Source organism: Harpia harpyja, chromosome 6 (assembly GCF_026419915.1).
Source record: "Harpia harpyja isolate bHarHar1 chromosome 6, bHarHar1 primary haplotype, whole genome shotgun sequence".
Lineage (NCBI taxonomy): Eukaryota > Metazoa > Chordata > Aves > Accipitriformes > Accipitridae > Harpia > Harpia harpyja.
The window spans coordinates 69,588,793-69,604,340 of NC_068945.1; the positions used below are offsets into that span (position 1 = coordinate 69,588,793).

The window sequence follows — 15,548 nt, forward strand, 5'->3', positions numbered from 1 at the left end:
TACCGACCCCTGAGGAACCCCACTCGTCACTGCTCTCCACTCGGACATTGAGCCATCCTTGGAGGACTTCAGGAACTGGTTAGAGAGAGCCATGGCTCACCTGATCCTGTGCTGGCAATGTCCTGCTCTGAGTGGGCAGGGGGTTGAGATGACCTTGGTGGTTCCTTCCAACCAACATCTCTGTACATCTACAGACAGCTCAATCCAGCCCTTGGATCTTCCCCTTCTTTTCTATTATAAATAACAAATAATTGGACACGTATTTCATCTTTTGCCTTTTTGGATCTTCTTTAACCCCTCCTCTCTCTTGCTCTTTTGATAAGAGAAGAGGAAGAAAGATGGCACCACTTCTCTCCATAGTAAGGAGCCTACAGGGGATAGCAAACATACAGTCTCATAGAATCAGATTATGCTTCTTGTTTAAGATGATATATGGCTATCAGGCATGGATGTGCATGTGAACACAGAATTAATTACAGTTGCTGTCAATAACTGTCTTCCTTTCCTATCAATGTCCTCCAAACTTTTGGTTAGGCAACTAGTCTATGGCAGACACATGGCGATTTACTGCAGAGCCCTTCATGGAGTTAGAAATCCCTCTTCCCATTTATTTTGATTACTAAAATAACACGTAGAGTCCATTTTCGATTCAAGCTGCAATGAAGTAGCCACCACTTCCGCTTCCAGTTTATCTGGATCAGCTGAAGGGACTCTTTGTGCCATGTTTTCCTCTGGAATATGCCCCCATGTGGGACACCAGATCTCTTTCATTTGCTAGGACTGGCATCAGCAGTCAAACCAACATGTAAGGTAAGGCTTGGAGATGAACTAGAAAGCATGACTCCTCTTTCCTTTCCAGAGGACCTTTCCAGGACCCAACAAAAAAGCCTCATCCACATGGTCATCCCCCATTCCTCATGAAATTGCCCTGAAGTTTTACTTCAAGTCCTTACTCTCCAGATCATATGGTACTTCTAAGGTGAATGCGGGACCTGACATCACATTATTTGTTAAAGCAGAAGGGGACCACCTTTGTAGAACAGCACTACCCACAACAGCCTCAGTGGAGTTAGCCAATGTTATGCATCGCTAGCAAACGATGTGCATATGTGTGAGGGCATCACATACGATGATGAGCTCTCTTTCTCCCACAACACGGGAAAAGAATTGGTTAAATCTTTACCTAGGAAACATTGCATAGTCAAACTCAACAGCTGCTGGCTTTGGGTGATGTGTTGCTGCATGCGTGAGCTAGCTTCTCTCCCAGGTGCAGTCTCCAGGAGGGAATGATCTACACCAACAGCCAAGGGAGTTGTTCTACCCAACAGTCAGTAAGGATTCCCAACCTTCTACCCCAATTCTGTGCCAAAGGAATTAGGTAGGAGGAAGGGTGAGTGTTTCTTACACAGTGTCATAGGACGAATGGCATGGTTGAACCCATGGTCTTATCACTACCCACCAGTGCTCCCAAAGAGCTGCAGCTTTCCAGAGGCATCCAGACCTCAGGTGAAGATCGATACCGAGAGCCCCTTCAGATAACTTGGAGTAAAGGCAAACCACCCCTCTACCCAGCATTTCAGTGGCTCTGTTAGCAATTTCATGCCAGGAAACCCAAACCAAGGAGTTAAACCCTTCCCCCCAAGCATGGCCATGGGTTTGTCTTTCCTGCAGCACCCAGCAAGCCGATTACTTTCTCTTCTGGCTCGTGTGAAGTGCTTGAATGATCCCAAGGAAAAAAAGCTTAGCGTTGCTGCTGTCGGTGTGCCAGGCTCCCCGAGACCCGCTCGGGTCTTAATCCGCTTACGGAGGAGAATTATGCATTGCTGAAATTTCTCTGCAAAGACGCCATCCTCAGCGGGGTGTGAAAGGCAAGTCCGACCCTGCAAACAACAGGCTGACGGCAATATATTTCTGAATTTGTGTTCACAATCCCACAGCAGCTCTTGAAGGACCAGGAGCCTGGCTTAATAACAAAAGAGCACCTTATATAATACCAAGCTCTTGTATATCAAGGGCTCCAGAAGGAAGGATTAATTAGTTAAAGGAGGATTATTTCCTTGAAGACAGCTAATCTGTGCAGAGGTTTCTTTAAAATCATAGATCTTGGTTCTGGGGGCTGAAAGTAATTTTTTTAAACAAAATACCCCACCTAGATGGTAGACAGATTTTCATATGCAGGTGGTTCTTTACTGTTCCATACATATAATATATAGCAGTGCATATAGTACTATGGGAATTAAACTAACATTGTTAGTGTAGTGTAATAGCATACTAATACATAATAGTAAATTTTACCCTTGCTTTCCTGTAAAATGAAAAACAACTACAGAAAGGAAAGGATTCCTAGCACCTGTAATCTAGAAATATCCAATTAACTGATGGGATAGACAGTTCCCTAAATATCATCTCAAATCACCCAAAAGTTGATTAATGAAAGCTTCATAACTGGGGTTGGCATTCCATAGAGCTGTGTACCATTTTGATATAAATTGTATTATTTCAAAGAGAATGACATGAAAATAGCAGCAGGTCTCAGGCACTGTTATCCAGTGGAAAAATGTCAGGGGGAAAAGAAGACACCTGCAGTCCGTGTCCTGACCCAGCAAAGACCAGGTCAGAGCCTAAATTCAGCAAAGTTTAGCTTTGCTAATATTTTAGATGAGGATCCACTCACATTTGTAGTATTGGCATCACTAAGGGCAAAAAAGGGGCAACCTGCCCCTGTTACAGCCCAACTAAAAAGACAAACCCTGTTTCTTTTCCGTACAACCTTTTGAAAGTTATGAAACAGCATGAGGATGAAGTCAATCGCCTTTAATTAAAGATATTACTGTTCTAATCTCATTTCAGCGCCCACAAAACGTGTATGCGGTGCGTAATACACAACGCTGAGTGCTTTAGTATTCAAAGCGCTGGGCTGATATAAACCACGTGATCCCCAAAAATCTTTGTCCAAGCAGATAACAATTATCTGAGTTTTGCAGAAAGGGAAAGAACAGTTACTGAAATTTAAGTGATTTGCCCAGTGCACCGCCAAAACAGCCCCTCGACTCCAAAGCTGAGCTGTCAGGTCAGTGCCTTTCCTTGGTTTGCAATAGAAGACGCTGTTAAACACCACGGCGTGTCCCTGGGCATATAAACCACTCCCAAATGGCACAGGAAACAATTAATTTCCCCGGCGAGAAAAATTACTCGTTTTAAATGAAGTGGAACAACTACAGAAAACTGCTGGCTTATGGTAAATACAGATAAGAGACTTTTACTTCCAATTTAAAGAATCAGATCAGAACGGATCATTAGTATTTTCATCCTTCATACTTTACAGCAACCAAGTGATAAAGTTTTCATGTTCAACAGTGTTTCTAATGGTTTATCATAGAGTCACAGAATGGTTTGGTTTGGAAGGGACCTTTAAAGGTCACCTAGTCCAACCCCCCTGCAATGAGCAGGGACATCTTCCACCAGATCAGGTTGCTCAGAGCCCCGTCCAACCTGACCTTGAATGTTTCCAGGGATGGGGCATCCACCACCTCTCTGGGCAACCTGTGCCAGTGTTCCACCACCCTCATTTTTCCCATTATTGCTTCTAGCAAAGCCCAGTTAGCGACGCATTGCATCTTGGAACATGCTGCTCCACATCGTAACTTCACAGATGGTACATATTTTGGAGACCAGCTGATGATTTTGATCGAACTTTTCTAGTTTTGATGGGCAGGAAGAGCAAGAAACCACTGGCTGTTTACAGAGATGCTGTTTCCACACCCAGGCCTCTCTTGCATCACTAAAACGGCACCAGCACCTCCCCATCATTTTGGGCAGAGATGCTGGGATGACTGCCTTCCCACCAAGCACGTCTCAAGGAAGAGTTGTTTGGGTTTCACTCACTTCTACACTCACGCCCACCACCTCTGAACCTTGGGACCTCCACGTACCTCTTGTGTGCCTAAAGAGCAACGAAGCTGGTGAAGGGTCTACAGGTCAAGTCTTATCACGAGTGGCTGAGGGAACTGGGGTTGTTTAGTCTGGAGAAAAGGAGGCTGAGGGGAGAACTTATCGCTCTCTGCAACTACCTGAAAGGAGGTTGTAGCGAGGTGGGGGTCGGTCTCTGCTCCCACCTAACAAGTGACAGGATGAGAGGAAACAGCCTCAAGTTGCACCAGGGGAGGTTTAGATTGGATATTAGGAAAAATTTCTTCACTGAAAGGGTTGTCAAGCATTGGAACAGGCTGCCCAGGGAAGTGGTGGAGTCACCATCCCTGGAGGTGTTTAAAAGACATGTAGACATGGCGCTTAGGGACATGGTTTAGTGGCGGACTTGGTAGTGTTAGGTTAACGGTTGGACTCAACGATCTTAAGGGTCTTTTCCAACCTAAATGATTCTATGATTCTTCCCCTCCATTATCATCTCTCTGCTCCTCATACTGCTTCTTTTCTAGCCTTTTCCCATCCCAGGAGGGCTTAATGGGTTGTTCAGGCTGTGCTACTGCTCAGCCTTAAAAGGAGAATGACGAAGATCCATGCCAAGAGGTACTAATGGGATTTATCTACCCATCCTGCAACCGTCGTGGGAGCAGAAGTCTTCTGTCTTGACTGTCAGTCTAGCAGCTTTCATTAGGAGGGAAATATAATACTTTCACAAGCTAATTAATTGCAATTGCTGATGCTTTAGCAGGAGATGCTAAGTGCAAGTGGTGGAGGAGAATTCCCCAAAGTTGCTCCAAATTCTTTCAGCTGTGAATCGAAAGCAAACATGATGACATTAGCCAGCCTAATCAGCCTATTAGTCTTCAAAAATGACAGGCATAAAATATACCCTGCTGATTAGATATCAGATGGAGTTGTAAAACCTGTACAAATATATTAATCACAGACCTGTATTAGAGAAGTCTAATCGTTAATGCCAGCTTAAAACATGCTACCGAAGATGATAATGTTACAAATATAATCCAGGTGTCTTACAAAGTGCAAATGGAGCCCGGGCTGATGTCCCTCTGGAGAGGACATGGCATGCATGTTCCTCAATTTATCCTAAAAGCCCTTTGTGTGGGAACGCAGCCACTGCAGGAGTGATAGGTCACGCAGGTTGTCCCCAACCTTGGGGAGCTCCTCCCAGCCTCTGGAGGAGGCTCTGGAGGTTCCTCCAAGCATACAAGGCAGCATGAAAGAAGCAGCAACCCAACAGGCAGGAAAGGAGATAAAGAACAGTCGCTCGTTCCACAGGAACGGGGGTGAAGCCATTGGACTGTGCGTGGCTTTCACTGTTTGTGTGCCCGGGATCTGATCACGGCCTCCAGCAGTTGCATCTTCTGGAGGTGAGCACCAGCCTCTGCCAGGAGCAGAGAGGACTGAACAGCCATGACTTTTCCATCAGTTACCTTTGCTCTTCTAAACCTGGGCTGCTGAAAAACGTGAAAAGCTTGTAGGTTCTCATCTAGCGTGTTTTTCATGTAGCACACAGGCAACCATATCTGTTACGGACAATGCACTACTGCTACACAGCCACTTCCTATAAATCTGCTCAGTCATCTGATCTGACTGTGGTTCTGAGATACGTTACAGCCAGAAGGAATGGGAGATGGGCAGGACCGATAATACTACCTCAGTCTAGTGGGCTGTCACAGTGTGGTCTGATTCCAGCTCATCTCTGATACCCTTAGAATCAGGGAAATGAGTAGAGAAACACAAAGGAGGCTTTCCATCCCTACGTCAGGAAGACTTCTGGCCCACCACCTAGGCTCAAGTACAAGTTCTGTGCACAGTGCCTCTTTGCAGCAGTCAGCTAGGAGCCGGATCCTGAGTTTGTGGAGGCTTTCTACACTTAACAGAGCTAAAATGTCTCTGTTTAAACCTCTCAGGCTCCTGTTGGCTCCTCAACCTTCCACTACTAATGCAGTCCCCCTTTAGTGGTGGCATCTAGCTCATCGCTTGTGCTGGCAGAGAGGACCACTCCATGCTTCACCGCTCGCTCACATGGTGCTCTGCACACCTTCTCCAGACAGCTCAAGAAAAAAACGTGAAACCAGGTTCATCATACGCAGAAGGTTTTATCCTGTTTGCTCCCAACAGGTTATGGCATGTACCATGACAGGACAGGCACAGGAACAGGGACGTTCTCTAAAGCTTCAACAGTCAAGACCTACTACTAGGACTTCAGATGGGCATCAACTTCTGCTGTAGCTGTCAGCTACATCCACTCTGGGAAATAAAACAGGGGACTGGTCTCCAGTACAGGCGCTGGCTGGCGTGGCAGAATTCGGCTCACATCCATCCATGCGCGCAACTGGACAGCGTGGAGAGCCCTGTGTGAGCCCACGGGCTCTGTCCTGCTTCCTTCGACAGCAGACACGCAGCTGGAAGCTGCAGGTGGGATATGGCCCAAAACATCCTCATACAAGCAAATGTGGGTGGACTACCTTCAGATTTGATTTTTAGCCACAGGCTTTCAGTTTGCAGAATGGGACTAGTCCATGGCCAGCAAACTCTGCAACCAAAACCCAACCATAGCTCACAGCACGTCATCCACCCCAAAATACAATTCTTTCTTGTTATACCCAAGGTATCTAGCTGAGAGGGTCAGGGTAGGATGCACCTTTGAGCTTCTCATGGTCTCTGATGCTCCAAACTAGCAGATATCTACCCAGATTCTCCTCAAATACACCGTGACCTGCCAAGTATCCAAGAAATGCATCCATGTCATGGACAGGGACTAAGTGACAGACTGTGGTGGAGCTTTACCGTGAATACTCCTTATTCCCCATGGCTCTGGCATAAAGCCAGACCCCTGCAAGGTCTGCAGCCAGACCTTGGCCACCAAACTGAATACCCATCTGCGAGCTCTTGACGGTACTCCACCATGAGTTTTGGTACACGTCACCAGAAGGGCCTGATCATTTGCCTTCACAGTCATGAGGAACAGAGGAATAATACCTCCTCCAGTTTCAAGCTGCCTACATCTCCATTCTTTGTAGCCTTGTGTTGGAAGCTGATTTCTTCTGCATCTTCTTCAAGGGGACAGGACCAGGAGGGGATCAGATGCATTAAGACTCCTTGAGGGATGGGGAATTGGATCCAAATTCCTTTCTGTGACAGTCTCAGCTAGGACAGTAGCTGTAACATTTCAGGTAGCAAGCAGTATTCCCTTCAAAGTGCCAAGGATCCTGGATGGACCTATCCTGAACAATTTGAGAGCATCCCTGGTGACCTCTCCCTATTCTTGGAAAGCCACTCTCCTCATAACCAACTCCTGAAGTGACATAAGGTTTCCAGCACAGTAATGGTACTTAATGACATATTCAGAGACAAAGAAAAGAGGACACTGGAAGGTGAGGTATGATACCAGTCCCATGTGGGTGTTACTGGACTAGGGTAAATTTAGCTAAAGGTGCCACTTGGGGGCATAGTGTTTTATCGAATGGGCCAGTGACATTCCTATGTGCTGGGAAGTGCGGTGGCACTGAACTTCCTCAGCACACAGCGACTTATTTGCTGAATAATGCTAGAGACTGTTTGCGAAGTGCAGGGCAGCTTCGCCTTCTTCACTCAAAGTCAAGGTAGGTTTTAGTAGTCGTTCTCTCAAGCCTGCACTCTTTCCTCTAAGGAAAAAATGCCAATTTCCACCAGGATACTTGTTTTCAGGACTTTCTTGTGCTGCCTTTTTTGCATCAGCTTGAAATGTTAATGTTTGATTGTTGTATGTTTTATTTCTAAATGTTGAATGTTTGATGAACACGGCACTCAATGAAATTAATCTGTTTTTCACAGGAATCTACCTTTGACTGAGTTTTAAGAAACCTTCATGGACTGCTCCAGAAATTAAGTTTCAGTTGTCTACATTGAAAATGATGCATGTTGAAAGAAAACAAAACAACTCAAGCACCTACACAGGTCAAAACAAAACTTTGCTGTGCCTTGTTCTCAAAGGAACAAGCCTGCTGCTGGCGGGACCAGAGCCTGAAGGTTTCTGGACAGTGCTGCACACTGTCCAGACAAATCAAGTTTCCAGAACCAATCTTCGCAAATATACCTGGGACTTCAGAAGAGCCCTGAAACTTAAAACAAAACAAAAAAACCCCAATAAACTCAACCTCCCTCCCCAGTGAGTTCCCCTAAGTACAGATAGCAAGACTGTACAGCAAGTCCACAACTTGCTAAAAGTTTCATTTCACAGATTCCAGCAGGAAAAACACAGAAGACATATGCATGGCCTTCAGAGGTCACCTTTGCTCTTCCAAAGACTCCAATTCTATGTGCAACGGGTCAGTCCAAACCTACAGTGGGATCCACATGGATTTATTCAAGAACGGGAAGGGAAGATGACATGCAAGCACGAACACAATGGAAACACTGTTTTGTGGAGCCTGGAAGGAAAAGGAAGGGGAAAAGAGGAGGAAAGCCAGCAGCAACCGCACACGAGGACTATAAAGAGAGATTAGAAGTGCTAAGCGCATCAGAGTAACAATTTTCTATCCAACTATACACAAAGATGAGAAAGAAAAGTAACAACCCTCTTTCCATGCCTTCCCTCCAACACTACCAACTACACAGCAGATCTAGGAGATCCTTGAGCAAAACGCGGGACAAACCCTGCAGTCTGCAGAGGTGCTGTAACTGCAGCTGATGGCACACACCTGAGCTGTAGCTATCTGTTGAGGACTGCGAGATGGAGCGGGAAAGCGAACGGCGGCCGATCTTCGTCGGGCGCTTGTTGAATTCTTGCTTTTGGTCAGCAAACTGGATCTGTTAAAAGAAATGAATAGTTAAGTCAGATGTAAAAACCCAACAGTCTGACACAGAAGATTAATCCCAAGAACCCACAGCCTTGAGCAGACACCGACACCATCTCAGTTATGGGCTGAATCGCAATTTCTGTTATTTAATTGGGAACAGAGTACGCTAAATTGCCTACTTGGTTTACCTTCAGACCCCCCACCAGATGCAGCATTGACACACTTGTCTTTCAAATACCTTGAAGCTCCTCTTTGAACCACAGAAATTAGAAAGCTTCTGTCCCCATTACACACAAACTTATTTTTCCAAAATGCTAATGATAAGGGTTATTTGTCGCAAGAGAAGCCCCATTAGGGCCACCCAACATTTGTAGAGCTGATGTGGACACTGACCTATCTTGCAATGCTTATTGTGGTGACCAGTATGAGATGCTCCCTATTTGCTGTACAAAATACAAAAGGCAAAAATAAAAACACTTCACGTAACCAATACCGCTTCCAGCTGCACTCAATATTAAGAAACATTTGAGATTAGATACATCACTCAAGGCTGTTGTAACTGTTGGGAGCATGGACGCCTGGAGAACATAAGTATTTAAGAGCACTGTATTTAAGAGTACACAACTTTATACAACAAATCAAGAAATGAAGGATAAGGCATGTAAATGAAGCAATGTGCAGACTGGCAAAATGTAATTATCCAAGTTGGAGAGAAGGAGCCAACTATCATTTACCAGCAACGCCTACAACAATACCACAGCAATGGATGTAACACGAATATTTTGTGGCATTTTGCATCTACCCTCTTTTTTGATGGAGCTCGTCTCATTGCAAAAAATTGTTGTGGATGACAAATAGCAACCTGCTCAACCCAAGATGAAGAATCAAGCCCGTTTCCATTTCAATCACCAAGGAATGAAGATTTCAGACTCCCCAGGAACATCTGTGAAGCCCCAAGACCACCAGCGGGTTTGAGAGTGGCCGAGCACAACCCGGCTCAGTCCTGCCCATGTTATGGCTGCGGTAACTGCCAAGCCGAGAGATAAATATTTATTTTAAGTCAGCAAAGCTGATCTGCTCCATAGCGTGCAGAGGACAGAAGGGATAAGTAAAGAAGTGTCACTTTTATCTAGGCACTTTTAAGGGGAAAATGACATTCAACATTGGTATTTATAGAAGAACCCCTTCCTCCAAGCTTTGTTTTACTCCCGCCCTTGGTTGAAAAGAGCAGCAAGCAGGCCAAATAATCAGTATTTCCTTACTATAAACTCCCCAAATCCAGGTTTTCACATAAACCAAACATCTGCTCTTACAGATGATTATTAGTGATTTTACAGTAGAAACGCAACCTTTCCATGCCCCACTGACGTGCACCTCAGGTTGGACTTGTCTTAACGCTTCCCTGCTCACATCAGCACCAGCCTTCAGCTAGTCACCCCAAAGGGCTTCACGAGCATCACACACATTTCAACAGACATAAAACTTCTCAGAGCCCACTTGCCTTGCCCAAGGGACACGGCGCATCTCAAAACCACATCAGCAGCTCAACATCCCTTTTAATTCTCTCTATATGTGGCTACTGGGCCATATTTAAGCATTCAGGAGAACAGGCTTATAGTTTTAGGAAGTATTTTAACTCCCAGTGCTCATCACTTTGTAAGCCAACCATTGACGCTCCCACTGTGTTCATGATTTGTGCTAAATCTCAGGGAAAGTGGAAGCACGACTTCCAATTGCAAATTTCCTTGGACTTTGCTACAAGCATAAACTGACTCAATCTGGCAATGGGGTTAAATATTTACATCTCCAAAATACTGAAAGCCATTAATTGAGTCTATTAACTAACCCCCTGGGGTATTTTGAGAAGTTAGTTTTGTTTAAAGAAGTCATCTAACCAGAAAGAATTTGATCCCATTCTGGGAACTCAAATTCAAGCTCAGTGGTTTAAGTAGCAGCACTTGACATTGCACTTGAGACGGGCTGGTGATGCTGCAGAGCTGGTGCTCTGCTTTTTGGACCAGTAAGTGAAGCAAAAAGGTGATGGGGGTCTCAGGTGGCTAATTCAGAGTCCTCTGTGAACCCAAGTCTGAGCTGGCCCAGGGACAGCCAGCACAAGCTGCTGGGGAGGAAGGAAAGGACCTGGGAGAGGGTTTGCAGCAGCACCTGGGAGCTCTTTTTTTCTGCTAATCTTAAACCAAACAACAGAACGACACCGGATCAGGAAACACACAGGGGAGAAAAAAAAAACACGTCAAACTCATATTACAGGCAAGAGTTGTGTTGTGGATTAACACCTCTGATCCCGGCAGGACAGGGTCTTTGTGCACACACATCAGTTTTTATATTCCTTTTCTAAGAAGCTGTTGGCCTGAAATAACCTTTTTTCTTTTTTTTTTTTTTTTTAAACAAATCCCTCGACAGCTGAGCAGCTTCATCAAAGCATCAGGTTTTGTGTGAAATGATGCTCTTGGCAAAGTGAGATAGGCTAGAAGTCTAACAAAGGGTGAATAATTCGTATTACAATTAACATTTTCCTTTCCCACATCATCTCTTCAAGGACATTCAAATGCAACTATTTCAAGCGACACGGTAATATTAATAATTGCATTCAGAGCTCTCTAAGTACTTCCACATCCACGACTGACAGGCAAGTACATGCCGAAAAGAAAAATAAGTCATGAACCAAATTAGGGAGAACTAGAACTAGACTTTATAATAAACTCTGCCCTCAACTCCTTTAAGAGTTTAAACCCTTTAAACATTGCCACAAACTGGGTTTAGCTTTAGCTGAGCAAGGCACTGACCACCAAGATGTGGAAGGAAGCACCAGAAGAGGAGAACGTTGCGAAGGGACCGGGTCAAAGCTGAGGTCTGCTTTTAGCTAGCATTGACACGCCACCAACGTCTTTTGGCTTTATCCTTCCAGCAATAGAGACAGCGGGCAAGAAAGGATGCTGGTATTTGATTTATTTAAGACATCTGTTGTATCCACCTTCATTCAGTGCTAAATTTTTGTATCGCACGGACGTGTGAAGGGTACAAAGTGTCAGCAGGAACATACTCTTAAGCCAGTTTCCACAACACATCTTTATTTTTGAGTTGACATCACAGCAACGCACACTCGATCCAGCCAGAAGGAGAAAACCAGACCTTGCTTACCCAGACCAAAACTCTGGTTTAAATCCCTACCGAATGGTACAAGGCAACTGACGGCATGACACACCATGCTCCAGCCCCGCTGGAAAGATGGGGGCATTCAAGACGGGAATGAGAACAGTGATTTGGTTCCAGGTTGAACTCATTCAGCTCACACCGAAACGCCTCTGAAGGCAACAGCCAACTTTGCACAGGCTAAAGCTCAAAGGAGAGGCTGTGAAGCCTTTGAGAGCCGTAGCTGATTGGATTTAGGAGTCCAACCTGCTCTGCCGCTACACAAGCACTGCTGCTTTCAACCTCCAGCAGGAAAAAACCAATTCAGGCTGAAAAACCTCACCTCCAGAGGTACAAGGGGTTAATGACTTCTAAATGCAGGTGCATGCTCATTACATTTCAAATGAGCTAAGTCTCACTTCGACCTGGGATCTCCACCATGAAGAGCTGCTCTACGCTACTTCACTGAGCAAAAAAAGTCTCGTCATCCGAGGTTTTCCTGGGAAATCTACCTGCTCGCAAACCCATCGACTCCTCCATCTCAGTGGTCTGAAAAACAACCCCAGAACAACATGTTCGGCTCAACACTTCATCATTTCAAACCTCCTGCTCCTGAGAGAAAATGAAGAGAAATCCTCCGGAGATTGGGATTTTCTCTAAGTGCGGGGATCCAGTCAGCTCCAGAAATAAGTGATTGGGGGAACAGCACAGAAAGGAGAAAAAAAAGGGGGGGTAGAGAGAAACAAATGTACTTTTAAATAGAAAAAATGTTATTACGGTACTAAAGACTGCCCTCACCTGGGCTTTAATCCCTGAATCTCCGTTCACATTGTACTTCTTCTTGTTCGGCATGACGGCTTCACCGACAGCCCCTCTGCACCGTCTCCTGCCAGGGCAGGGGCTGCCCCCCCATTTATACCTCCCAGCCCCGCCGATCCCGATCCTGCCCGCTCTGGTTTCAGCTGCGGGGTGGAGGGAGAGGGAGGGAGGGCGGGAGGGAAGGGGAACCGCTCGGATTTTCAGACTCCCTTTTTTTGGCAGGAAAGGACCCCAAGACTTAATGAGGCGTCCCGCCAAACAAGCCCTACTTCTGTTTTATGTTGAATTACAGCATTTGCCTGACCTCTAGACAGTTAGCGGCAGTTTTTAACGTGGCCTGGCTTGTGTGTGCATAACAATAGCTTATTTATATAACCAGAACATTTCCCTGCTCACTATAATTAACTTGCTAATTAGGCTCTTTTTAACTTGGGTTCTCCCCCCCACTTTCTTTTTCCCCAATGTCAGATGATTACGTTAACAGAGCCTCATTAGAAGAAAATTAACTAATGAGCAACAACAACAATGAAGGCATTTGTTAGATGGCAAAGTGGTTTTTAATTATGCCGGTCCCCGCTCCATTCCCCGCGGTGGCAAGTGCAGAGAGTCCATCCTTGGAAGGGTCCAGACTCCAACACCCATCCCACTGTTCCTGCATCATACCATACCTCTTAGAATCACAGAACCACAGAATGGTTTGGGTTGGAAGGGACCTTTAAAGGTCATCTGGTCCAACCCCCCTGCCATGAGCAGGGACATCTTCCACTAGACCAGGTTGCTCAGAGCCCCGTCCAACCTGACCTTGGATGTTTCCAGGGATGGGGCATTGACCACCTCTCTGGGCAACCTATGCCAGTGTTTCACCACCCTCATCATAAAAAATTTCTTCCTTATATCTAGTCTCTTCCCACCTTGCAGGTACCTACTGCAGCAGGAAAAAGGCTTCAGATAACCCCAGAGGGATGTTCGTGCAGCAGTAGGGTTTGGGAAGCGTGATGCTTTGCTACCAGTGACCGAGCAGACCCGATGCAGGGCAATTTTTTTTATTTTTATTTAGTGGTTGGAGCTGTTAGCCAAAGAGTATTGTCCCTGACAATGAACCCAAGACATTTCTCATAGACAACCTCAACATTTACTTCCAAAGAAGAGGAAGTTGGGAAGCGATGAGACACTGCCGATTGACCACAACACCAATTCTAACTAAATATGAAAAAAAAGCTCTCCCCAGCTCCATGTATTATTATATACACCCGCTTTTGAAATAATTTAGCACTGATCTGATACAATATTCCTCTGATCTGATATAATATTGTTCCTCAATAGTTGTCACTGTTGTCCAGTGGATGGTACAGCATGATGGGGAAAATGCTGCCAAGGAAACATTGCTTGCAAGTGCTCCTCCAAAGCGCTTCTCCAGACAAGGACGTGCCATGGTGGCATTTTACATCTCCACAGCAGACTTCAAGGAATCCACTAAAAGAGTAAAAATTCCTGGGCTATATGAAAGCAACGTCTGCTTTGTGAAAGGAAAAACCCAGAATTCCCAACTTTAATGAATCTGCAGAATAACTGGAAAATGGAAATACGGAATATTTCCAATCTGGAAGTATGTCAGGAAATAGGAGACTGGGATTAGCACCACTTGCCTCAACTGATACTACAGCCAAAGTTGTGTTTTCAAGGTAAGTTTTTAATTTTTAACATTATTGATGACCCTTTTCATGCAAATTCCTAAGGGAGGTGCTACTTTAGTTCAGTGTAAGTTAGCTAAAAGCCTTTAAAGGGGGATGAAGCTCACCTTGACGGTACCACCAAAGCACAAACTACTTTTCCACTAGGTTATCACATCAAGATACTTAAATCAAATAGGTTTTCGGGGGGAGGGAACCTTTTTTTTCATTGGAAACTGAGTCTGAGACACTAAAATTAAGAACTTCTATTCTATAAAAATTCTAACAATAAAGTTCTTTCCTGCTCCTCCAGTCCACAGCTCAGGTATCTTCTGCAAGCTGGATGTCAGCTGTAATCTAGCTCAATCTTCAAATAAAACTAGGGAGAACTATGTTCAATCCTAGTAAAATCCAAGTTATCACTATAATTTAATAAACCATGCATGATTAAAATCTGCTTTTTCATCATGGTTGGAGCCCAACCTTACTGCAGCCTCCCTCTGTATTGGTCTAGCCATGCTGCATGCTTGTAACATTTTCTACTCTTTTTAAAAATTGCTAAATGAAACCTTAAAATACTGTAACAGCTATAAAATCCCCAACCACTTGTGCAATGTGCAAGAGGAACCATCCTTGTAAATTCTTTGAACTTTTAAATTTTGCAAGCGCAGCGTTTTTGTAGTGCTAGCGTCTTAAATTTATTCTTAGCCATAGAGATTTATTTTTTTAAAGGAACAAAGGGAGAAAACAACAGGTTTTTGTGTGATTAAGTCGCACAAGCTCTCTGGCATTGCTAACAGCTTGCAAATCCACCTGCAAAAAACTTGGGAAACAAAGAGCAAGTTAGGGAGCTAATTAAAATCCATCTATTCGCATATGAAACAGCAGGTCAAGTTTGTGGTCTTCAAGAGCTGCACTACTTGGTTATTCATGTGACAAACTGGAAAGCCTTTTCCCAGTGGAAAAACTTCTCATCCATCTATGATGCCAAGTGATAAATGCAAAAGAAATAATTTTGCAGCTGTGGCTAGAACGGAGGGGACCGACATGACTATTCTGATGTTCCACCAGAGCCTGGGGCTTGCAGCTCCCAGACCAAACCTCCTCCTCCTGCCCTCTCATCCCTATTCATGAAGGAAAAGCTGGATTCCTCCAGCACTCGACCTGCCAAGCCAGATACTTC

At 44.9% G+C, this 15,548-nt stretch overlaps 1 protein-coding gene across 3 annotated transcripts in view; it reads right to left on the reverse strand.

Annotated features, from left to right (window-relative positions):
- AHCYL2 (adenosylhomocysteinase like 2) overlaps positions 1-15,548 on the reverse strand; it is a 109,253-nt gene that overhangs the window by 25,998 nt on the left and 67,707 nt on the right. For 2 of the 3 annotated variants that reach the window (XM_052788874.1, XM_052788875.1), the window contains exon 2: positions 8,628-8,736. In XM_052788874.1, coding sequence (XP_052644834.1) covers positions 8,628-8,736 — 109 coding nt within the window. Of the gene's footprint in view, positions 1-8,627; positions 8,737-12,674; positions 12,832-15,548 lie in introns of those variants that run through there. The other variant, XM_052788876.1, reaches the window with a different exon arrangement.